Source organism: Macaca nemestrina, chromosome 15, assembly GCF_043159975.1.
Source record: "Macaca nemestrina isolate mMacNem1 chromosome 15, mMacNem.hap1, whole genome shotgun sequence".
In the NCBI taxonomy this organism is placed as follows: Eukaryota; Metazoa; Chordata; class Mammalia; order Primates; family Cercopithecidae; genus Macaca; species Macaca nemestrina.
The window spans coordinates 107,169,354-107,192,866 of NC_092139.1; the positions used below are offsets into that span (position 1 = coordinate 107,169,354).

The window sequence follows — 23,513 nt, forward strand, 5'->3', positions numbered from 1 at the left end:
AAAGGATTGACACTGAGCTTAATGTTTTCTTAATCTCACTAGCTTGGGGAAGGTTTTCCTACAGTACCCAGGATCCGTCCCTTCTCCTTGCATCCTGATCTATCATGGGACACTGTAGCTCCTTCTAGACCCTAAAGCATACAGTGCTGGAGGCAAGAGGATTTGGGTTGCTGGAACTCACAGAGTACTCTGTACTTGTTGGGGTTTGGGTTGTTGAGGGAGGGAGGTTCTTGGGGTCCCAGTACTTAACGGCTGTGTTCTATCTTCATTCTCAGATGAGCAATGGCAGGCGCTGGTGAGCGCAAAGGCAAGAAGGATGACAATGGCATTGGCACGGCCATTGACTTTGTGCTCTCCAATGCCCGGCTGGTGCTGGGGGTGGGTGGAGCGGCCATGCTGGGCATCGCCACGCTGGCAGTTAAGCGGGTAAGTGCATGCAGCCAGGGTTAGGGGTGGGATATAGTGGTATGGTCATAACATGTAATATTTTATAGAAAGAAAATGTCGAAGCATTCTAGTAATAGGAGGGAATGATCGCAATGGTGTTAAGTGAAAAAAACAGGTTTCAAAAGTACGTATAGAGTGGTCCTCATTACATGCATCTAGAAAGAAACATACCAGATATTACAAACAGATTTCTTTGGGTCATGACATATGGATTATCTATGTCTTATTTAGTCTTCCCTGAGATTTTCTGCATGGAGCAAAGTATTCTATAATCTAGAATAAAAACAAAATTACTAAAAGATAGTAGTTGACCTTACTAGGACAGAGCTTCTGGAGAGGAAGTAAATTGGAAGGAAATAGGGAAAGAGGGCAGGTTTATGTCCTGTGTCCTCTCTGCTATTTCAGATGTACGATCGGGCGATCAGTGCCCCTACCAGCCCCACCCGCCTGAGCCATTCAGGGAAAAGGAGCTGGGAAGAACCAAACTGGATGGGCTCCCCCCGACTGCTGAACAGGGACATGAAGACGGGCCTGAGCCGGTCCCTGCAGACCCTTCCCACAGACTCCTCTGCCTTTGACACAGGTGAGAAGGGCTGCTGCCCCTCCTGCGACCTCTCTGGACTTTCAGTACCACTCCTGCACTCAACAGATGTTTCTTGAGCACATCTGTGCCAGGCACTGTGCCAGCACTTGCCCTCCATGCCAGGCCCTTCTTTCTGGGGCTGAGGCAGCTGTGGACTGAGCAGGCATGGGCAGAGCTCACGTGCCTCTCTCTCTTGCCTTGGCAGATACATTCTGCCCGCCCCGGCCCAAGCCAGTGGCCAGGAAGGGCCAGGTAGACTTGAAGAAGTCACGACTCCGCATGTCCCTGCAGGAGAAACTTCTTACTTACTACCGGAACCGGGCAGCCATCCCTGCTGGAGAGCAGGCTCGGGCCAAGCAAGCTGCTGTGGACATATGTGCTGAGCTCCGGAGCTTCCTGCGGGCCAAGTTGCCTGACATGCCGCTTCGGGACATGTACTTGAGTGGCAGCCTCTATGATGACCTGCAGGTAACAAGGTGGTTCTCATGGTGGGTGGGGTTTGGGTGCTAAGCACAGTAGTGTTGTTGGCACAGATCAGTGTCCAGGCTTGCTAGAAAGACTGAGGTCTTACAGCTTCCGAATCCTGTGTACTGCAGCAGCATTTGGAGAGCCATACTTGTTATTCTTGTTTTGTTTTGTTTTGTTTTTGAGACGGAGTCTCGCTCTGTCGCCCAGGCTGGAGTGGTGCAGTGGCGTGATCGCGACTCACTGCAAGCTCCACCTCCCGAGTTCAAGCGATTCTCCTGCCTCAGCCTTCTGAGTAATTGGGATTACAGGTGTGTGCCATCACTCCCGGCTAATTTTTTTTGTATTTTTAGTAGAGACAGGGTTTTGCCATGTTGGCCAGGCTGGTCTCGAACTCCTGACCTCAGGTGATCCACCCATCTTGGTCTCCCAAATTGCTGGGATTACAGGTGTGAGCCACCACGCCTGGCATGTTATTCTTTCGAAATTCTTGTGTCTTTAATCCTTTCTTATGTTTTAGTCCTACTTACAACTTTTAAGAAGCTATAAGAGGCTTCCTCCTTCCTATGTTCTTGTATCCATCTCTCCTTTCTAGTTTTCTCAGTCTGTGTAGATTGATATGGTGACATGAAAGAATTATTATTATTATTATTATTTTTTTTTGAGATGGAGTCTTGTTCTGTTGCCCAGGCTGGAGTACAGTGGCACAATCTTGGCTCACTGCAACCTCTGCCTCCTGCGTTCAAGCAATTCTCCTGCCTCAGCCTCCCGAGTAGCTGGGACGACAGGCACCCGCCACCATGCCTGGCTAATTTTTTTGTATTTTTAGTAGAAACGGGGTTTCACCATGTTGGCTAGGCTGGTCTTAAACTCCTGACCTCAAGTGAGCTGGCCGCCTCGGCCTCCCACAGTGCCGGGATTACAGGCGTGAGCCACCGCGCCTGGCCTAGAGTTCCCATTCTTGCTGGGGGAATGTAAGATCGTGGGAACCGTGTTGGAGGAAGCGTGTCTTTTGAACAGAGTAAACCCTCCAAACGTTTTAAATTCTGCTCTGACAGGTGGTGGCAGCTGACCATATCCAGCTGATTGTGCCCCTTGTGCTGGAGCAGAACCTGTGGTCGTGTATTCCTGGTGAAGACACCATCATGAATGTTCCTGGCTTCTTCCTGGTTCGTCGTGAGAATCCAGAGTACTTTCCTCGTGGGAGCAGTTACTGGGACCGCTGTGTAGTAGGGGGCTACCTCTCCCCAAAGACAGTCGCAGATACATTTGAGAAGGTGGTGGCTGGCTCCATCAATTGGCCAGCCATAGGGTCCCTCTTGGACTATGTGATCCGCCCGGCGCCACCCCCGGAGGCCCTCACACTGGAGGTACAGTACGAGCGTGACAAACATCTCTTCATTGACTTCCTGCCATCAGTGACCCTTGGTGACACAGTCTTGGTGGCCAAACCACACCGGCTAGCCCAGTATGACAACCTGTGGCGGCTGAGCCTGCGTCCCGCAGAGACGGCACGCCTGCGGGCTCTGGACCAGGCTGACTCGGGCTGCCGATCTCTGTGCCTCAAGATCCTCAAGGCCATATGCAAGTCCACCCCGTCTCTGGGCCACCTCACTGCCAGCCAGCTAACCAATGTCATCCTCCTCTTGGCCCAGGAGGAGGCTGACTGGTCTCCAGATATGCTGGCCGACCGTTTCCTGCAGGCCCTGAGGGGACTTATCAGCTACTTAGAGGCTGGAATCCTGCCCAGTGCTCTAAACCCCAAGGTGAACTTATTTGCAGAGCTCACCCCTGAAGAAATAGATGAATTAGGATACACTCTGTATTGCTCATTGTCCGAGCCAGAGGTGCTGCTGCAGACGTAGGGCAGGTGAAGGCCAAAGCGGGTGTTGGTGGTCAGGCCCTGGATTCTCCGTTAGATACACTTGGCTACGTAGTTGGTGCCTCACAGGGTTCCTGGTGCCTGCTGTCTTGCTGATCATCAACCTGGTCACTTCATGCTGATTAGAATGACATCTCTTCCGTCTCCTATTTTCCTACCCAACTCTTCCTATTTTTGTTACCAATCACTGTGCTCCCTGCTCCCCCTGGCTCCAGGCTAATTTTTCTGGAATGAATTGAGAAGGTGGTGTGCTGGCCTGAGCTGATGGACCACTTGTTTTGCATTTCAGCCCATGTTTGCCGCCTCTGTCTGGTCTGCCTTGCCTGTTTGCCTGTTCCTATTCAGTGTCTTTTCTATTTTTTCCTCTCTTGTTCATGCCTTCTGTTTTGCTCTTGTCCCTGGAGCGTATCTGCCTAATTAAGATGTTGCCTTTTAGTTGAATGCCACTGAAGAGCTGTGATAGCATGTTTCAAAGCTGAACTCTACAGAATGAGTGCTGGGACAGTATTTAGGGTTTCTGGGAGTGAGGCTGGTAGAAGAGCTGGCCTTGACCCCGGTTCCTGGAGTAGAGTCTGCCCTCCCCGCCATCTCCTGACCCATTCCTAAATGCTGAGAACGTCTCTCACGGAAACACTGTTAGTGATCCCCACAGGACAAGCTGGATTCTAAGTTATTTGCAGATTGAATTTCTGGGTGGCTATCAGCAGAAGTGCAGAGTAGGGAACCAGAGCTGGTTAAGGGCCTAGTGGAGGGTTTGTGTGCCCAGTGTCTGTTCCTCATCTGTGGCTGCAGGGGTCAGACAGACAAGGATGGGGGCTGCCAGGATACCACCTCCTCATGAATGCTGGTTTTCACCCCTTTTCCTTATTTTATTGCCAATCAGGACAAGGCCTTGAAGGAATGCAGCCTTAGCCATCAGTTGAGGGTGAGGGAGGTAGACAGGCGACTGAATGTCAGTTGGAAAATCTGGTCACTAGTTGGGGTTTGGTGGCCATGTTTTCTCCCCAGGCAGGCCCTGCTTTTCTAGGATGTGGCCTTAGGCAAGAACAGACCCAACAGCCAGCCCTTCATCCTCCAGTGTCTGCCATAGGAACGTGAGAGGGCTGTTTGCTGAGCGCTCGGGGTACGGCCAGAGGGCAAGTGAGCATGCACAGATCTCTTTCCCCTGTCCTGTTTCTCACCCAGCACCTGGGGAGATTGGTGCTACCAAGGAAGAGAGCACACAGATAAGGCAGAGGGGAGGAGATGGGCATTTCTTACGTTCCTCATTGTTTCCTGCTGCTGAGATTGCAGTATTTATTGCAATGTAAATGTATCCTGAAGGTGGGGAGGAATGTTTAATCCACCATGTCCATGTGTCGTCTTGGTTTGTGTTTTTCCCTGTTTGTGGCAAGACTCTGATGATAATTCTGTTTCTCATCTGCCTATTCAGTATTTTGTTTTCCTCCCGTCAAGTTGTCTTATTTTTTCGATGACTACCTCTCCATCAGTGAGGTTCTGGTGAAGCTCTCTGCAGCTGTCTCATTCCTTTCCAATGATAGTAACAGGAAATAACTCTTTAGCATTGATACCTCAGCAGCAATTTAGGGTAGAGATTCCTGCCCCTGTTTTGTCACAGATTAGGAAGTTGACAACTAGGCTTAACCTTGACTATATTTAGAGGTCTTTTTGGCTCTTTTCCCCTTAACAAGGATTTCTTATGGTGGTTTCAATTTCATTTGCATAAAAGTATTAAGAGGGAACAAAAAACGATAAAGCTGAGAATCGTGAGAGAGCTTATCTGTCTGTTGGTAAGACTCAAATGAGAGTTTAAAAAAAAAAAAAAATCTGTATGCCTGAGTACCATCCTGGATGAATCTAGAAGGTATGGGGTAGAGCCTAACAGTGAGGGTTCCAGTGTACCCATTGGGTTTCCATTACAGGGAAGGGAGAGGAGAGGATTGATAGAGTGTTGCAAAAGTATAGATTATTCTTCATTGAGATAAAGGATTTGGTTTCCCTGCCATGAGTATTAAAAAATTCTAAGTTTTCCCAACCTCGCATCTCTGACCAAATTTCACATAAACCATTGGAAGGAGGCTGGGCATAGTGACTCACGCTTGTAATCCCAGCACTGGGAGGCTAAGGCGGGTGGATCGCTTGAGGTCAGGAGTTTGAGACCAGCCTGGCCGAGATGGTGAAACCCCATCTCTACCAAAAAGATAAAAATAAGCTGGGCGTGGTAGCAGGTGCCTGTAATCCCAGGTACTCGGGAGGCTGAGGCAGGAGAATCACTTAAACCTGGAGAGTGGAGGTTGCAGTGAGCTGAGATCACACCACTGCACTCCAGCCTGGGTGACAGAGTGAGACCCTGTTTCAAAAAATTTTAAAAAATAAAAATTGGAAGGAGAGCTTAAAAAAGATAAGATTTTAAGAGTTCCAAGTTATTTTAGTGTAATTGTCACTTGAGAAAGGCAAATGAGTTTATCATTCTTCTTAAAGAGCATCTCTTTTAACTGTTTGACAAAACCATAACTTTGTCATTTTACAAGCAAGAACCTCTTAAGAAGTCTTCAGAACTAGAAGCAGTGTGAACTCTCAGCCTTGGTCCTGGTGGGTTTGCTGACCATGACTGGGCAAGCCATTCTTTTTGCTGCCATCTTCCTCTTCATAAAATGTGGAACATAGGCACTCGCTTTGAGATTTTTAGATAGAAGAAGACATTCTGCACCTGCCCCCTTTTTTAAATCTTTGGGAAAAGATGAGTAATTTTCCCCGCTACTCTGCCTTCCTGTTCAGTAACTCTTACTTTTGCCTGAAGTAATAGCATCTTCTACTTCTCCATCTAGAGATTTTTGTGTGTGTGCCATCAAGGTTAGCAAACCTTATACTTCGCCTAACACTTAAAAAATGCACTCATTATCTTAAACCTAATAAATTCCAGAGTTTATTTTGGTTCTCTTCTGTTGCCCTTCCTAAAAAATGAGTTCAAGATGACAGTATTTTTCTTTACATGCTTGGTTGTGAGTTTTAAAGTTTTATTTAAATATATGTTGAAGCTCCAATTTAAAGAAAGCATTGCAGAGGCCCACGGTCTCCTGGGTCCCGGCCGGTGGAGGCGCACCTGTCCATATTCCACATTCGCTGACGGTGCTCCCTGCACTCCACTCAAGGTGAGAGTGCAGATAGTCTTGAAGGGGAATCAGCTTCAGGATGGAAGGACCCAGGAGAGGCCCCGAGGGGGGATTCTGTAAATACAGACTACTGCGAGTGTGCAGAGCTCTGTGCCATGGTAATTCCTTGGGACTCTGACTTGGCTGACAACTTGTGCTGTCAGAGGATTTGTTAGAACTCTGCCCTTTTGTCTGAAGCTCAAGGCCAAGGAGACTTAGCATAGAGCTGACCCCTGCACCAGGCTGGGAGGCTCCAGCCCTTGTAGATGCCACTTACTATAAGTGGCCAGAATACCAGAGATGTGGGTTCCATGGTCAGCTGCACACTAAGTGTTTACCTTTACATTTGGATCACCTTGTAGTCTTTAATTATTGGTCCCTGAGGCCAAGTCCACAGCTTGCCTTCTAGTCACTTGCCTGCCCATCAGTGGTGGTGGATGTGTTAGCTGGTAGATTTGGAATCAGTCACCAGTCTTTCTGTACTGTCTTGGTTAGGTCTGTATAAGTAGAGGCAGCTTAGCCCTGAGACCCAGAGAGCTGCTATCCTTTTTCTCCTTGCGGGAGGAAATAAAACTGGGGAACACAATGTCCTTCCATAGCATAGGAAGAAGAAAATAAAAGTCTCCTTTCCACCAGTGTTGACTTGTGTGTGTTGCATGAAACATCTTCCTGTGGGAGTGGTACTGGGTCTCCATTTTCAGCTAGAGTAACCTTTGAAGTGTTTGAGCTAGGTCTCTATAAAAGAATGGATGGGACAGGCTGCCATGAGAGTCATTCTTTCATGACCTTTTCAGTGTCAAAACTGGGGCAGTGTTACTTTAATACTCAACCATTTGCACCATCATCTGTCAGGAGGTACTGTCTATAGCAAAAGGAGAACACGTCCTGTGGGTCCCTAGTTTGGCCTTTGGAAGACATGGCTAATGGCTCAGGGATTCTTACTGCCTCTGCATGGAAAGGCTAGACAACTCCTGTATTTATTATTATTAAGACAGGGTCTTGCCCTGTTGCCCAGGCTGAGTTGCAGTGTTGTGATTACAGCTCACTGCAGCTTGGAATTCCTGGGCTCAAGCAATCCTCCCACCTCTGCCTGAGTAGGTGGGACTACAGGCTGCAGCCACTGCTCCTGGCACCAATTCTGTATATCTCACTCATGATTCCCCAAAGAGAAAGAAAAACCATACTTTTATTCCAGCATCCGGTATGCCTTGTGTATACCTGTATACAAGTTTTAAAGTTGTTGGTTTCATCTCATTAAATAATAGTTAAGAGTCCTCTGAGGCAGCAGGAGGATGTGGAGAGTAGCACAGGTCAGGGTCAGGTGACCTGAGTTCTATGAAGGGTAGCAGCAATAGCAACTATTATTGGGTGCTTACATGTACCAGGCGCTATGCTAAGTGCTTTACATGTATGACTTCACTTCATGGGGCAAGGATACTCATCAGTAGTCTCATTTTACAAATGAGGAAACCGAGGCTCAAAGAGGATAAGTCACTTAGCCAAAATGTCCCAGCCAGGATTCTTTTGGGTGAGCTCCCCAAAATCTGTTTTCTAACTCCTACCCTATACTCCCTCCACTGGGAGCTGTGCGACTTTGAGCAAGAAGCTTCATCCCATTGGGCCTCGGTTTACCATTGGAAAGGACTTGTGGGCGAGGTTGAATGAGCGCAGCAGATGGCCTGTGGTTATTTAGAGCAGTGCTTCCCTGGTTGTTTGATATCACAGCGATCATAGAAATACTTGTGTGGCCCGGTGAAATGGAGGCGGAAACTCAGTTTCTACCTTCACAGGGCCTGACTGGAGGGGGCTGAGGACGATGCGGAGGTTTCCTGTATTAAAACAGACTACCCCCCCTTCCCAACGCACAACCCCGAGCACGTGGCCGTGGGTTCCCAAGCGCCTGTCCTCCCAGGGCCATGGGCATGACCACTGAAAAGCGGGTTAGGCCGGGGAGTTCAGAACCCGGAGTGAATCGAAACTACCCCAGGTAGATGGCAGCGAAGAAAATTCTGCTCTTAGGGGAACGCAATCTTCGGACACCAGAAGTTCCCCTATGATGCTATTCTGTGGCAGCCTCGCACTTGAGCCGGATGAGAATTGTAAAAACCCAGGTTGGGCGACAGGACGGCGCGTCTTCCCGGCTCCTTTCCAGAGTTTAGACGGAGCCATGCAGACTCAGCTGGCCTTTGGGTGTAGGTGGGCAGGCCCGAGGCGCCCTCTCGAGACCCTTTCAACCTCCCGGGGGCAGCAACACCGTGTCAGCTATGAATGGCGTCTCTGGAAAACTCAGGCTTGGAACAGGTAACCCCCCGGTTTCCGCAGGCCAGAAATCAGCCCCCGCAACCGAAGGACGCGCAGGCTGGGAGTGGCGGCGGGGCCGCCAGTGGCGGACCTCCACTGAGGGCGGCGGGACCCGACCGCAGGGGCTGGGCCCTGAGGCCACTATGGGGTGCGCTAGGCTAAGGTCTCCTGGGGGCAGGAGCCAGTGCGATTGTAGCTGGCCAGCAGGCTGGCCGGCCTGAGGCCTGGCAGAGACCCGAGACCCCGACCCTTCCCACGCGGACTCCGTGATCCTTCTCCCAGCAGCCGCCCACCTGGGGCCCTGAGCCAATAAGAGCTCGAGGTATATATGACTCACCGTGCCTGGGCCAATCAACTTGACGCGCGCTCTTCGCCAGCACCTCGCGCGATAACCTGGCGTCCTCGGGCCTTCACAATAAAAACTCTCCGCCGGAAAACGACCTATCTCCGCCCACCGCGCCGACACCGGAAGCGAGGCGTGTCTGCGAGATCACTCCGCGCTCCGGCGGCGAAGGAAAGAACGGACTCTGATCATAGAAGTCTAGTAAAGTAGTGCACCTCTCTCGTTTCGTGAGGTCATAAGAACAAACACCTTTTCTCGTCACAGCTACGCGCTGGGCATAAACGGTTGGGGCGTCAAAGGGAGGGAAACGAGCGGGCGGGAGGAGATGGTCACGTGGCCGTGGCGGAAGGATGCGTCGGTGCTGCGTCCCCTTAGAGACGAAGTCTATAAAGGGCCGGCGGGCGGCTGCTGCGGCCATTTCTACTTCGTCCGCCCACAAATGTAGTTAGGTTCGCACGTGTGCGCCTTCCCTCCTCCCCGCCCGCAGGGTCCACGGCCACCATGGCGTATTAGGGGCAGCAGTGCCTGCGGCAGCATTGGCCTTTGCAGCGGCGGCAGCAGCACCAGGCTCTGCAGCGGCACCCCCCCCAGCGGCTTAAGCCATGGCGTGAGTACCAGGGCGGGTCGTCCAGCTGTGCTCCCTGGGCCGGCGCAGGTTTTGGGTTGGTGGGGTGCGGCCTGGGGCCGGGGCGGTGCCGCCAAGGAGGAAGCGATTTTACGAGCGCCCGGGACGCGTGGTCTTTGCTTGGGTGTCCCCGAGACGCTCGCGTGCCCGGGATCGGGAAGGCGCATTCTGGTGCCAGGACTGCTTCCACAGGGGCCCTGCCGCCCTCGGACCCCGAGTCCCCCAAGGGTCCCAGGGGTCTCGGCTTTCCCCCCCGCGAAACGTGGCAAGAACCAAGATGGCGGCGGCAGGGCGGCGCCGCGGGCGTGAGTCAAGGGCGGGCGGTGGGCGGGGCGCGGCCGCCCTGGCCGTATTTGGACGCGGGGACGGAGCGCCTTCCTCTTGGTGGCCGGTGGAAGAATCGCCTGGTCTCCGTGAGCGTCCATTTTGTGGAACCTGAGCCGTAGCAGGGAGGGGCGGATGCAACTGCCCCGTTGCCGACTCTATAGATGGCTGGTCTAGAGAAGTCCCGCCTCGTAAGTGGAAAGATGAAATTCTCAGACCAGCTAACCTCTAACGGGAGTTGGCTTCTGATTCCCATTCAGGCTTCTCACGGCATTCAGCAGCAGCGTTGCTGTAACCGACAAAGACATCTTCGAATTAAGCACATTCCTCGATTCCAGCAAAGCACCGCAACATGACCGAAATGAGCTTCCTGAGCAGCGAGGTGTTGGTGGGGGACTTGATGTCCCCCTTCGACCAGTCGGGTTTGGGGGCTGAAGAAAGCCTAGGTCTCTTAGATGACTACCTGGAGGTGGCCAAGCACTTCAAACCTCATGGGTTCTCCAGCGACAAGGCTAAGGCGGGCTCCTCCGAATGGCTGGCTGTGGATGGGTTGGTCAGTCCCTCCAACAACGGCAAGGGTGAGTGGGTCACCACCACATCGTCTGGGTGGGATCTAGGGTTAGGGGCCTGTTATCTTTGTATCTGACTCACTTGGCCCTGTCATTCAAATCTTTTGCAGAGGATGCCTTCTCCGGGACAGATTGGATGTTGGAGAAAATGGATTTGAAGGAGTTCGACTTTGATGCCCTGTTGGGTATAGATGACCTGGAAACCATGCCAGATGACCTTTTGACCACGTTGGATGACACGTGTGATCTCTTTGCCCCCCTAGTCCAGGAGACTAACAAGGAGCCCCCCCAGACGGTGAACCCAATTGGCCATCTCCCAGAAAGTTTAACAAAACCCGACCAGGTTGCCCCCTTCACCTTCTTGCAACCTCTTCCCCTTTCCCCAGGGGTCCTGTCCTCCACTCCAGATCATTCCTTTAGTTTAGAGCTGGGCAGTGAAGTGGATATCACTGAAGGAGATAGGAAGCCAGATGCCACTGCTTATGTTGCCATGATCCCTCCGTGCATAAAGGAGGAAGACACCCCCTCAGATAATGATAGTGGCATCTGTATGAGCCCGGAGTCCTATCTGGGCTCTCCTCAGCATAGCCCGTCTACCAGGGGCTCTCCAAATAGGAGCCTCCCATCTCCAGGTGTTCTCTGTGGCTCTGCCCGCCCCAAACCTTACGACCCTCCTGGAGAGAAGATGGTAGAAGCAAAAGTAAAGGGTGAGAAACTGGATAAGAAGCTGAAAAAAATGGAGCAAAACAAGACAGCAGCCACTAGGTACCGCCAGAAGAAGAGGGCGGAGCAGGAGGCCCTCACTGGCGAGTGCAAAGAGCTGGAAAAGAAGAATGAGGCTTTAAAAGAGAGGGCGGATTCCCTGGCCAAGGAGATCCAGTACCTGAAAGATTTGATAGAAGAGGTCCGCAAGGCAAGGGGGAAGAAAAGGGTCCCCTAGTTGAGGGTAGTCAGGAGCGTCAGTGTGCTTGTACATAGAGTCTCTGCTGTTGCTGTGTGTTGGAATAAATTATTTTGTAGGGAAAGTACTTGTGTGAATTCCTTTTCTGGCAAATTAGCCGAGTGAGGCGCCACCCACCCATCCCAAACTGGTCATAACATTCCTTGTGAGATCTGGGGAGGAGGGCAGTCGAGGACTGAAGATGGGTACCCAGAGTGGGAACTGCTCGCCCTGCTAGGTGTAAGCCACGATGCCTGATGACTCATGGGGCCATACAGCCGGATAGTTGGCCAACTGTAGCAAGTTGGGTCCTTTACCCAGAGGTGAGTTCGCTGGTTGTGTAGGGAGGAGGCTGGAGCTCTCTGGGAGGTTGGGAGGGAGGGACAGCCTGGGCCTCCACCTATTTATTAAAGAGGGCTTCATGCCAACAGCTGTCGCCTGAAACCCTGGATAAGCTTGCACAGTCCTTGAGATAAGCACACAAGATTAGTTTTCACTTGTTACCCTGAGTTCTGTAGAAGCGTGTTCCTGAAGAAAGAAATGGCTCCTTTTTGGAATTGATGCTGAAGCAGGACAGGAGCTGAGGGTTGGCCTCCGTTTCTCCTTATGGGGTGGAAGGATGACATCCTGCACAGGTTCTGGCTAGAGCTGGGCACAAAGGCGACAGTTCCTGTGAAGGCTGTTGTGCCTGTTGCTACCTAAATAGAAGGCCTGGCATCATGCTAGGATGGATCAGCGCCTAGAAACCACGCCTCCTCACCGCAGCTTCGGACTTCCTGGCGGGGAGACTTCGCCTTTCCAGGCAGGCGATGTCTTTTGTGTTGCGGATGAGTGCTTGAATGCAAGGATCAGCGTATCCTGGGTAGGTCTGTCTTTCCTCTTGTGTCCTTCAGGATCACAGTTTTCCTTCTGTGGAAGGTGGTGTAGACTGGGGTGTGCCCGGGAAATGGCTGGGAGGACAGTGAGGGTGAGTGCGCCCAGGCACTGCTGTAACTGAGCACAGTACGTGTGTTCACCCCGTCCCCAAAGCACACCCAGGAGGCAGACGCCACACTCTAGAGGATTTTTTTTTTTTTTTTTTTGAGACAGGGTCTCTCCCTGTTGACCAGGCTAGAGTGCAATGGTGCAATCTCGGCTCACCACAACCTCCACCTCCTGGATTCAAACGATTCTCATGCCTCAGCCTCCCGAGTAGCTGGGATTACAGGTGCTCGCCACCATGCCCAGCTAATTTTTGTATTTTTAGTAGAGACGGGGTTTCACCATGTTGGCCAGGCTAGTCTCAAACTCCTGACTTCCTGATCCACCCACCTTGGCCTCCCCAAAGTGCTAGGATTACAAGCATGAGCCACCGCGCCTGGCCTTTTTTTTTTTTTTTCTTTTCTTTTCTTTTTAGAGATTGAGCCTATTCCCCAGGCTGGAGTGCAGTGGTGCAATCTTGGCTCACTGCAACCCCTGCCTCCCAGTTTCAAGCGATTCTCCTGCCTCAGCCTCCCGAGTAGCTGGCATTACAGACGACTGCCACCATGCCCAGCTAATTTTTGTATTTTTAGTGGGGATGGGGTTTGTCATGTTGGCCAGGCTGGTCTCGAACTCCTGACCTCAGGTGATCCGCCCGTCTCGGCCTCTTAAAGTGCTGGGATTACAGGTGTGAGCCACCACGCCCAACTCACCCAGGAGGATTTTGAGCAAAGAGGTAGAGCTGGAATTTGAAGCCAGGACTCGGGCTCCAGTCTGGGCTCTTCATTTTGCCTCTTGAGCTGGAAACAAATGGCCCGTCATGACCTTTCCGGTGCCCAGTATAGACGGTCACCTGAGAGCCAACTGTTGACGGAATGTATGCAACTGCTTGTGGAGAAGTTGCCCGAGGCACCACTAGAAGTGGGCATCACACATGGGTCTGGGACCTGGTGCTGTTCGAGGTCTTTCCTGCTGAGATTCTAGAATTCTCCAAAGGCCATGGGCCTCCATCCACATCCAGGTACTAAATAGGCGTTAGGGTGCGGCCAACAGCATCAGAGTCATCTAGTGCCAGTGGGGGTCGGCCCTCATTTGGCAGACGAGAAACTGAGGCACCAAGAAGGGCAGTGCAGGCTAGTGGTGTGGACCCAGGATGCTGGGGCTGTGCCCTCTCCAGGCCCTTGCAGCTAACGCCTCCCACACCCAGAAGGCACCAGCTCAGGTCACAGTGGCTTTGCCCTTCTCCTTGACCTCACCTCCTCCCCTCACTGTGCTCTTGGCCTTTCTCCATCTGTCTGCCAAGCTTGGTCCTGCCTCAGAGCCTCACACTTGCTGTTTTTTTGGTAACTTTTTTCTCCATTGAGTTTATCTGTATACAGATTCACTTTCTGTTCTCCATTCCCTAACTACAATATAAGGTCACTCTGTGGCAGCAGGTGTTTTGCTATCTTATTCATTCCAGTACTTCCAGGACTAGAGCAGTGCCTGGGAAATAGCAAAAATGACTGCGGCGAAAACGTTCAAAGAGCTCTGATGCTCTAGGCGCCTTCCAGTGATGAGCTCAGAGTCCTCCTGAGGCTGTGAGAAGGGTCTTATGACAGCACCCTTCTTACTGATGCAGCTGAGACCCAGACTTAGGCACCTCCTTGGGAAGTCTGGCCTGGGGGTGGACACTGGCCCACGGGCAGTTGGTATAGGCAGTGATAATGGCCTGGACAAACCAGCTGGATTTGGCTAGGCAGATGTCTGTTCCAGAGAGCCCAGTGCAATAAGGGGTATGGGAGGAAGGGGCGGAGATGAGGCTGATGTCCAGCCACCACCCTGCATTTGGCAACTTATGGCCCCTGCCAGGCCTTGGCCAGCCCAGCCTAGGTGACCAGGTCAGAGGTGGAGCTGGGCTTTACCCAGTGACCAGGGGCTGGGGGCTGGGGGATAGGAAGGGACCTCACAGGCGAGAGCGGACAACTCTCAGTATTTTCTCCTGCTTTGTGTCTAGGACAAGGCTGTAGGTTGTGGAGAGCAGAGAACGACCTTCTTCTTTTATACAACTAGTCCTGAGTGGGTGCCCGCTCTGCACTACACTGGGTGCTGGCTCCAGCAGTGAGCCAAGTAAACATCCCTGCCCTCATGGAGGTTTGCTTCTGGTAAAGGAGACAGATGGACCCTAAAAAGAAAAAGATGTGACATGTGTCACATTCAGATGTAACACAGCAGCTGGGTCAGGCATGGACATGCTGGGCATGCTCCTTAAGATGGGTGCTCAGGGAGTCACAGGGCTCAGCCCGGCAGGGGACTGGGCTGGGATCAGCAAGGAGAGGCAGCCAAGATGTGGGTGTGAAGAGAGGGGATCCCCCCAAGCAAGAGAAAGGATGGAGGGCCCGTTTCCTGAGATTGGGAAAACCAGGGGAAGAGTATGATTTTATTTCAAAGAGGCCAGGTAGAAATAAAAAGTTCCTGGCTTTGGGAGGCCGAGGCGGGTGGATCACGAGGTCAGGAGTTCAAGACCAGCCTGGCCAATATGGTGAAACCCCATCTCTACTAAAAAATTAGCAGGGTGAGGCTGGGCGTGGGGGCTCATGCCTGTAATCCCAGCACTTTGAGAGGCCGAGGCGGGCGGATCAGGAGGTCAGGAGATCGAGACCATCCTGGCTAACACGGTGAAACCCCATCTCTACTAAAAATACCAAAAATTAGCCGGGCACCTGTAGTCCTAGCTACTTGGGAGGCTGAGGCAGAAGAATGGCATGAACCCGGGAGGCGGAGGATGCAGTGAGCCGAGATCGCGCCACTGCACTCCAGCCTGGGTGGCAGAGCAAGACTCCGTCTCAAAAAAATATAAAATAAAAAATAAAAATTAGCTGGGCGTGGCGGCACATGCCTGTAATCCCAGCTACTTGGGAAGCTGAGGCAGGAGAATGGCTTGAACCGGGGAGGCGGAGGTTGCAGTGAGCAGTGCCAGTGCACGCCAGCGTGGGTGACAAAGTGAGGCTCCATCTCAAAAAAGTCCCCTCAGTGACACCCAAGTGCCAACCACCCTTGCCTAGGTGGCCCATGGGGTGGGGTGGGGGCTCTCAGCCTAGTTGGGGGACTGAAGGTGGACACTTAGACCAAGTAGAAAGTGGCAGCTTCAGGAGACAGAGCAGGGCCTCCCAGCTGGGCTTTGAAGGGTGGGGAGAGTTGTGGACAGAGAATGGGAACAACACCCCGTGAAAGTCAGCCAGGCAGGAAAGAACGGGGCACACACCAAGTGCCACAGTCCCACTGCCTGTGGCAGAGGCCTTTGCCCAGGCTAAACTCTGAGCCTGCAGCTGGGCCCCAGCAGAGTCCCATGTTGCAGTCCTGGCCCACTCCTGCCTGGCCCCCTTGGCCAACTCCTCTAGTAGCAAAGAGGGTCAGAGAGTGTGGGGGCTTCAGCAGCCCATCCCACTGTGGAAGACACAGGAAGCCATGGCTGGGGCCCTCCTGTGGGGCATGGGGTAGGTTCCTCAAACTCTGCTTCCCCAAACCACCTGTGACGCAAATGCTTCCGGTGCTTTCACACCCATCCATGCTGTCTAGACTGGGGAAGGCCTCCTGCTTTGTCCTGTCAGCCCTAGGTTGAAGTGACAACTCAGTTTCCTCTTTTTTTGAGACAGGGTCTTGCTCTGTCGCCCAGGCTGAGGTGTAGTAACGCCATCTTGGCTCACTGCAGCCTCCGCCTCTCGGGCTCCAGTAATCCTCCCACCCCAGCCCTCTTCCCCGCAAGCAGCTGGGACCACGAATGCATACCACCATGCCCGGCTAATTATTGTATTTTTTTGTAGAGATGGGTTTTGCCATGCTGGCCAGGCTGGTTTTGAACTCCTGACCTCAGGTGATCCACCTGCCTCAGCCTTCCACAGTGCTGGGATTACATGTGTGAGCCACCGCATCTGGCCTCAGTGTCCTCTTATTTGGGTCCTGTTGGTCACCAGGTCCTGGCCATCACGGTCAGCACCTCCTTGGCCCCCCATGGGGACAACCCTCTCTCCTCCAGTGCTGCCCCAGCCACCCCAGCTCCCTGCTGCCTTCCAGACACCTGCACCAGAACTGCTCAGGGGGACAGTTAAAAGGCAGACTCCTCAGTCCTGTCCTTGACCCACTGGACCAGAGTGCCAGCGGTAAACACAAATGACTGTCACCCAGAGGGGGCATGGACAGGCACCCAATAGTACTACTTGGCATAAGTGTAAGATTTATTGGGAAGCTCACAAGCGGGGAAGCAGCAGGACCCCGGCTCCCATCCTCATCGGGGGGCAGTGCCTGTCACGCTGCACTTCTGGGCGATTCTGTAACAGTGGGCGTGTCCTTGATAGAAAGGGGCCCCGGGCCTATGGTCAGCCTGTTCTTCCAGGCGCTAGAGGCTGAACTGGCTTCTTGTTAAGCTGCTTAAAAGATTAAGGGCACGAGTCTCCATGGATATCCGAGTTTCTCTGCCCAGTGGGGTCATTACAGTCCAGCAGGCAGGAAGAGGCCCTGGTCTCCAAGGTTTGGGGTCACAGCACACTCCCTCCCCCTCCCCCTGCTGATGGAGGTCACCCGGAGACAGGACCACTGCCGGGAAGATGTGTGGCCACATCATGTCTTTATTTAGGATGGAATACCAGTTAAAGATCAGGAACAGACCACCCACGGCAGTGGGGGAGCAAATGCTCTTACAAATAATGGGCCCCGAGGCAGTGTCACCAGGGAACCCAGGGAGCCAGATCGTCACTCCCAATCAGACCCAGCCTCAGGGGACTATGCCATGCTCTCTACCAGCAGCAATGGGAGTCACCACACCAAAGGAGCCCTTAGGCTGGGGTGGGGAGGGAAGAGTTCAGGAGACAAACGGAGCTGCCAGAAAGCTCCCAGGTCCCTTCCCCTGAGGCTCCCTGATGAATGGACTCCTGCGCTGACTTCTCCCCTCTCCTCCACTGGCCCCACCTCTGGTCTTCACTCACACAGGCATTCAGTACCTGCCTGTCCTTCACCTCCTGATCCCAACCCATGCCTGCTGGAAGGGTCCCGTCTGCCTCCCCTCACCTCCATTCTTCAGCTCAGGCACACGCCTGAGTGTGAAACCCTTTCTTCAGGTTACCTCCTGAGTCCCTTCTACTGTCCCCTCCCCACTACGACAGGCATTTGACCCCACCTGGCTGCACACCAGAGCCTGAGCGGGAAAGGGAACACACCTGGTGAAACGCTCCGCTCATGGTGGACTCCACGCTCCCTGGGCGTGGGCTGAAGCAGCACCACTCCCACTGCGGGACCTAGCCACCTGCACCAGAACTCCTCCCAGCAGCTATTTTTTGCCTCGAGTCACCTTTTCAGCTGTGGCGGCCACCCCCAGAGGAAGGAGGCTCCCCTGGTGTAGGGCAGCAGAGGTTGGTGTTCTGATGGCGGCCTGCCAGGGCTGGACTGGAGGACTTGTGACCCGGAGCTGAGAAGCACGCTGGGAGATGGGGGAAGGCAGGGTGGCGCTTTGGTGCCACAGGAGATGGGAGACACCCCGTGGGGCAGATCAGCAGCACACACAGCTCTTGGGTTCGCATTTATTACAACTTGGAAGCCCACCCTTCTTCCTACTCCAGGAGGTGTCGTCCCCGAGGACTCAGGAATCACAGCAAACAGCCCAGAGGCCCCACCTGGGCGAAAGCAAACAAAACAGATAGGTTCCTTTCCGGCAGGTGCAGACGCTCTGCCCAGGCCTGCGGAAGCCACCTCCAGTCTGTGTGTATATCCTCCCAGGACTTCTGGCCCACCAGCTCCATTCCAGCCACCACACGGCTCCAGCTCCACGGCTTCCTCGAGCCAGGCTGGTCCTGCATCGCCATCTGCTGGCCGCGCGGCACGGCCGGGTCCTGGGGCCAGCAGAGGAGTCGGACGGAGGCGGCCGGATTGAAAGCCTCTTCACCGTGCCCTCCAGGGAGCCTAGCTGCCGAAGTATTCCCGCTGGAACTTCTGGAAGTCTTCCTCGGTGAACACGGTGCCCTCGGCCTTCTTCTTCTTCTTGCTCTTGGCCACAGGCCGGTCACAAGCCTTGCGACCGCGGTTCTGGCGCAAAATCTGGGGAGGGTGCGGGACTTCTGCTCATTTCAAGAGCAGAGGAGGCCCGCAAAGGTCACGGGGGAGTTCGGCGCAGGGCAGGGCTGGCCCAGCCTCCCACCCTGTGCTCAGGGCTGAGACCGCCATGGGTCCTAGGGTAACAGCCTCGGCTCTCACCTCCCACGTCCCTTCCCATAGTCCCCTCGACAAACCTGCTGGCTCACAGACTCAGCCACGGCGCTTCTCGTCCTGGTCAGAAACTTCAGGTTTACTCTGAGGTGGTCTCGGCACTCTCGCTTCCGGTACTCGTCTGTGGGTGGCAGGCAGGGGGCACCATTTCACATTCACTCCCCTTGGAAGCATTCTCGGTCCCTGGCCCATGCCCCTGCCAAAGACCTCATCGTCCCCTTCCCAGATTATTATAGCAGCTGGGCTCTTCTCCATCAAATGCATTCTCCACACAGGTCCTGCTGAAAGCCCCAGGCTCTGGGCCCCCCCATTTTCCAGCAATTATGTCCTGAATATTACTCACCAAGGGAGCGCTCTGGAGCTTACGCTTCAGTGAGAGATGAAGGACAAACGACTCAGTATTTTAGAAGTGCATATATTTCATGGAGAAAAACAAAATAGGAAACAGAAAAGGGGAATTCCAAGGGTGAAGGGTGCAATTTTAAATAGGAGGGAATGAGAAGGTCTCACTGAAATGACTTGGAGAGAGCTGTGGATATCCAGGGGGAGAGTATTTGTCTAGGCAGAGGAACACCCAGTGCAAAGGCCCTGAAGCAGAAATGTGTCAAATGTGTTTGTAAAACACAAAACAGCTGGAGTGGCTGGGTGCGGTGGCTCACACCTGTAATCTCAGCACTTTGGGAGGCTGAGGCAGGCAGGTCACCTGAGGTCAGGAGTTTGAGACCAGCTTGGCCAACATGGTGAAACCCCGTCTGTATTAAAAATTAAAAAAAACTAGCTGGGTGTGGTGGTTGGCCTGTAATCCCAGCTCCTCGGGAGGCTGAGGCAGGTGCATCGTTTGAACTCGGGAGGCAAGAGGTTGTAGTGAGATGAGACCGCACCACTGCACTCCAGCCTGGGTGACAAAGCAAGACTGTCTCAAAAAAAACCAAAAACAACAACAAAAAAACAGCTGGAGTGGGGGGAGTGGGTAGCAGGAAGAGACCAAGTTTGGTGGGGGGGGTAGGTCATGTAGGCCTCATCAGGCACCCTAAGACCCCTACCTTTTACTGACTACAATGGGAGCCACCCAGAGGAGAAACAAAGAATGACTTCTGATTTTAGAGGATCACTTTGGTTGCTGTTGAGAACAAGATTGCTGGGGGAGGAGGCGTGTGGAAGTCAGGAGACCGGCTAGGCTTCTTCAATAATCCAGGCAAGAGACAAAGAAGCTTGGAGCAAGGTGGAGGCTGCACAGGTGTTCTTTCCATTGGCTGCGAGGCTTGCCATTCCTCTCGCTCAACATCTATGTGCCAAAACCTGTGCTGGACACCAGGGCTGCGGACAAGCCCAAGGGGGTGTGTGCCTTTAGGAGCTCCCATCTAACAGGGGAGGTGGGTGAGCACCCAGGACAGGACGGTGAGACAAGGGCTGGGACAGATAGGAATGACCTCTGACACTCCACCCTCCTGCTTCGTGGCAAGTATTGCTGGGCCTCAAACCTGTCTCGCTCTCCTGCCTCCAAACTTTGGCTCAAGTTGTATTTCCTCCTTGGAATTCATAATTCTTTTAACAAATACCTTAACATATTCATGCATCAGACTCTAGGGATTCAGACACAGTAGGAGCTTGTCACGTCCTGACACGTCAAAATATCACCATCTTGCCCACACCAGCCCCTCCGAAAGTCTTTGTCTGTTAAGTGACACCACATCCCCCAATAAACTAGGCTCCACCTTCACAGCCAATTCACCACTAAAACCCCTCTAAAGGCTGCAATTCTCTGCTGCCTCCTCTTCAACGTATCTTCCACCTGCAAAATTCTCTTATCTCTGCTGCTATGGCCACTGCCCAGGCCACAGCATGTCCCATTTGAATGGAGTGGGTAACAGCAGCACTCTGGGACACAGTGCCTGGTTTCTACCCGTACCACCTGGGCAGGCGCCTTTTTCTCAATCTGTAAAACGGGGGTGATAGTAGTATCGACCTCAAAGGGCTGCTGTAAGGATCAAAGGAGCTGACATTTGCACAGCATTTAGAACCAGCACCTGGCACAGTGTTAGTGAATGTGTTTAAATGCTCCATCTTTGATCCTTATTCACTAGGCCACCGTTACTAGCCTCTATTTTTTCAAATTCTCAAAGGCAACAACCTCCTTTCTAACTCAGGACCTTTGCACACGCTATTCTTCCTAGAATATTTTCCTACTTTTCACCTAGCTCACTCTTATACCTCCTTCAGCTCTCGGCTGAAATGTCGCTTCCTCAGAGAAGGCTGACTTGGCCCAAGTCCCCATCGGAGTACCGTAATCTTTTAATTCATAGGCTTCAATGCACTTAGCAATGATACACTGGGTTTGATATTCTTTGAGGCTTCTCTCCCCACTAGGGCCGTAGTCCACGAGGGCCAGGACGGTGGCGTGTTCTGTCACCTTCGTATGTCCAGGAGCCCGCTCCGCGCCTGGCACACAGTAGGTCTAGCAATACCGGGACGACGCTTCAGGCCCTGCCTCAAGCGCCACCTCCTCTGGGGCGCAGGTCCCAGCACCGGAGGCAGCGCTTTCAGCCCCTTCCCGAACTTACCCAGTGCCGACTTGGGCACCTTTCCCTTGGCCGAGGTCCGCAGTTTCTGGGCCTGAATTGCCTTCGTCTTCCGGGGCCGTTTCACCGGAGCCCCTCTCGGCTTGGTCTGACCTGGAGGGTCCCGGGGGGCTACAGGGGAAGAGAGAAGAAGGGACCCAGGTCGGAGAGCGCGCAGTGTTCCCGTGCCACTGGGGCTAAGCCCGGCCTGGATTGTTTTCCATCCACGGCTCCCGCCCGCAGCCACTGCCATCCTCCTGCCCGCGTCGGACGTCCCCCGGCCAGCCGTCCTCACCCTCGGACGCCGCCAGCAGCTCCAAGCCCCGCCGCAGCAGGGCCGCGGACATGGCTGCGCTTGGCTCCGCCCACGAGCCTCACACTACTTGCAACCTGGCAGTTCTAGCCGTCTCGGCGGAAATCCGAGCCGGAACAGAGGTTTCCGGAAGGGATGGGCGGAAGTGCCCATCTTTCTTAGGACGCATGCGTTAGCGGTTTATACTTGAGCAGAAGAAGGGGCGGAAACTGGAGGCGGGTTTAAGGCGCAGAAGGACATATTTGTTATTCAATCCCAATCCGCCTGGCGCCTGGCTCTCAGGCCCCTCCTTCCCCGGAAGCCGTCTGCAACCAGCTCCGCCGGGTTGGCCAATCCTCTCGGGTCTCGCGGCTCCGTGGCGGGCTAGGCTGGGGACGGGGCGGAGTTTTTTCCGTATACTTCAGCCAGCGCAAGATATCGCACAGGTTGAGTGCAGTATGAAAATCCAGTTGTCTTCCCGTAAGCCAGACATTAAAGACATATTTTTGTTTTGAAAAATACAATTATTTCTCAAAATATGTTGATATTACAAAGCAATGGGTTTATTGTTATTTTAAGTGAATTGATGAATATGTAAATTTTTTTCTGTTTTAGTTTCTAGTATGGCAAATATCAATTGCCTACATACAAAAGTTCTTTGGAATCCTGAATTTTAAAAATTTATTTATTTAATTAAATTAATTTTTTTTGAGACGGTATCTCGCTCTGTCGCCCAGGCTGGAGTGCAGTGCCGGCTCACTGCAACTTCCGCTTGCCGGGTTCAAGCGCTTCTTTTGTTTGTTTGTTTGTTTTTTCAAGCGCTTCTTTTGCCTTAGCCTCCCGAGTAACTAAGATTACAGGCACCCGCCACCACGCCCGGCTAATTTTCTTCTTTAAAAAAAAAAAAATTTTAGGCCGGGCGCGGTGGCTCAAGCCTGTAATCCCAGCACTTTGGGAGGCCGAGACGGGTGGATCACGAGGTCAGGAGATCGAGACCATCCTGGTGAACACAGTGAAACCCCGTCTCTACTAAAACTACAAAAAAAAACTAGCCGGGCGAGGTGGCGGGCGCCTGTAGTCCCAGCTACTCGGGAGGCTGAGACAGGAGAATGGCGTGAACCCGGGAGGTGGAGCTTGCAGTGAGCTGAGATCAGGCCACTGCACTCCAGCCTGGGCAACAGAGCGAGACTCCGTCTCAAAAAAAAAAAAAAAAAAAAAAAAAATTTTAGTAGAGACGGGGTTTCGCCATGTTGGCCAGGCAGGTCTTGAACTCTTGACCTCAAGTGATCCGCCCACCTCGGCCTCCCAAAGTGCTGGGATTACAGGCGTGAGGGGATTCTGAAGTTTTAAATGTAAGAAGCTTCTTAGACCAAAAGGTTTGAGCCCCTCTGGCCTAGAAGTGACACTGCTTACCTAGGGGAGGAGCCCTGGCTTGTTCGCTGCTCCATCTGCAGCTGGCCGTCCAGCACCTGGCATGCAGAAGACACGCAATAAGTGAACGGTGAATCAGAAGGGACCACTGGGTTCACTCAGCCGGCTTCTGAGGGCCTTCTGTGTACCTGACAGCACAGAGTGTGGGACCTGGAGTTGGTCCTCCGGGATAGACCACACCGTCTAAGCCCCATCAGCTAGATAGTAATAATACCAACCAACACAAACTCAAGGGTCAAGGCCCTGTTCTACGTGCTTTGCATTTGTTAACTCGTTTATCCCCCCTACCCTTCCAGGTTGGAATTGTCTTTTGCATTTTACAGACGAGGAAACAAGCACAGAGAGGCCAGGGTCACACGGGTGGAGTCAGAGGTGCGAATCAAGACTGGCAGCCTGGCCGCAGGATT

The 23,513-nt window shown here is 53.0% G+C and overlaps 3 protein-coding genes across 3 annotated transcripts; 2 read left to right on the forward strand and 1 right to left on the reverse strand.

Moving 5' to 3' along the window:
• Positions 1-282: 282 nt before the first annotated feature.
• LOC105464414 (mitochondrial elongation factor 1) lies at positions 283-7,164 on the forward strand. The gene is made up of 4 exons (XM_011712302.3): positions 283-426; positions 853-1,030; positions 1,236-1,498; positions 2,554-7,164. Exons 1-4 carry the CDS (start codon positions 283-285, stop codon positions 3,358-3,360), a joined length of 1,392 nt encoding a protein of 463 aa, XP_011710604.1. The 3' UTR covers positions 3,361-7,164.
• A 2,410-nt stretch (positions 7,165-9,574) lies between these two features.
• LOC105464416 (activating transcription factor 4) lies at positions 9,575-11,716 on the forward strand. The gene is made up of 3 exons (XM_011712303.3): positions 9,575-9,780; positions 10,383-10,700; positions 10,802-11,716. Exons 2-3 carry the CDS (start codon positions 10,475-10,477, stop codon positions 11,629-11,631), a joined length of 1,056 nt encoding a protein of 351 aa, XP_011710605.1. The 5' UTR covers positions 9,575-9,780; positions 10,383-10,474; the 3' UTR covers positions 11,632-11,716.
• Positions 11,717-18,129: 6,413 nt separating this feature from the next.
• Positions 18,130-21,834, reverse strand: LOC105464413 (ribosomal protein S19 binding protein 1). The gene is made up of 4 exons (XM_011712300.2): positions 21,679-21,834; positions 21,387-21,515; positions 18,849-18,946; positions 18,130-18,657 (listed from the first exon to the last, which is right to left on the reverse strand). The coding sequence occupies exons 1-4, from the start codon at positions 21,728-21,730 to the stop codon at positions 18,523-18,525; spliced, it is 414 nt and encodes a 137-aa protein (XP_011710602.1). The 5' UTR covers positions 21,731-21,834; the 3' UTR covers positions 18,130-18,522.
• Between the last annotated feature and the right edge of the window lie 1,679 nt (positions 21,835-23,513).

Coding starts and splice junctions, on each gene's coding strand:
- LOC105464416 (XM_011712303.3), top strand. CDS start 10,475: ATGACCGAAATGAGCTTCCTGAGCAGCGAGGTGTTGGTGGGGGACTTG. Junction 10,701..10,801: donor TCCCTCCAACAACGGCAAGG/GTGAGTGGGTCA, acceptor AATCTTTTGCAG/AGGATGCCTTCTCCGGGACA.
- LOC105464414 (XM_011712302.3), top strand. CDS start 283: ATGGCAGGCGCTGGTGAGCGCAAAGGCAAGAAGGATGACAATGGCATT. Junction 1,031..1,235: donor CTCCTCTGCCTTTGACACAG/GTGAGAAGGGCT, acceptor TTGCCTTGGCAG/ATACATTCTGCCCGCCCCGG. Junction 1,499..2,553: donor GCCTCTATGATGACCTGCAG/GTAACAAGGTGG, acceptor CTGCTCTGACAG/GTGGTGGCAGCTGACCATAT.
- LOC105464413 (XM_011712300.2), bottom strand. CDS start 21,730: ATGTCCGCGGCCCTGCTGCGGCGGGGCTTGGAGCTGCTGGCGGCGTCC. Junction 21,516..21,678: donor GCTGCTGGCGGCGTCCGAGG/GTGAGGACGGCT, acceptor CTTCCCCTGTAG/CCCCCCGGGACCCTCCAGGT. Junction 18,658..18,848: donor CTGAGTCTGTGAGCCAGCAG/GTTTGTCGAGGG, acceptor CACCCTCCCCAG/ATTTTGCGCCAGAACCGCGG.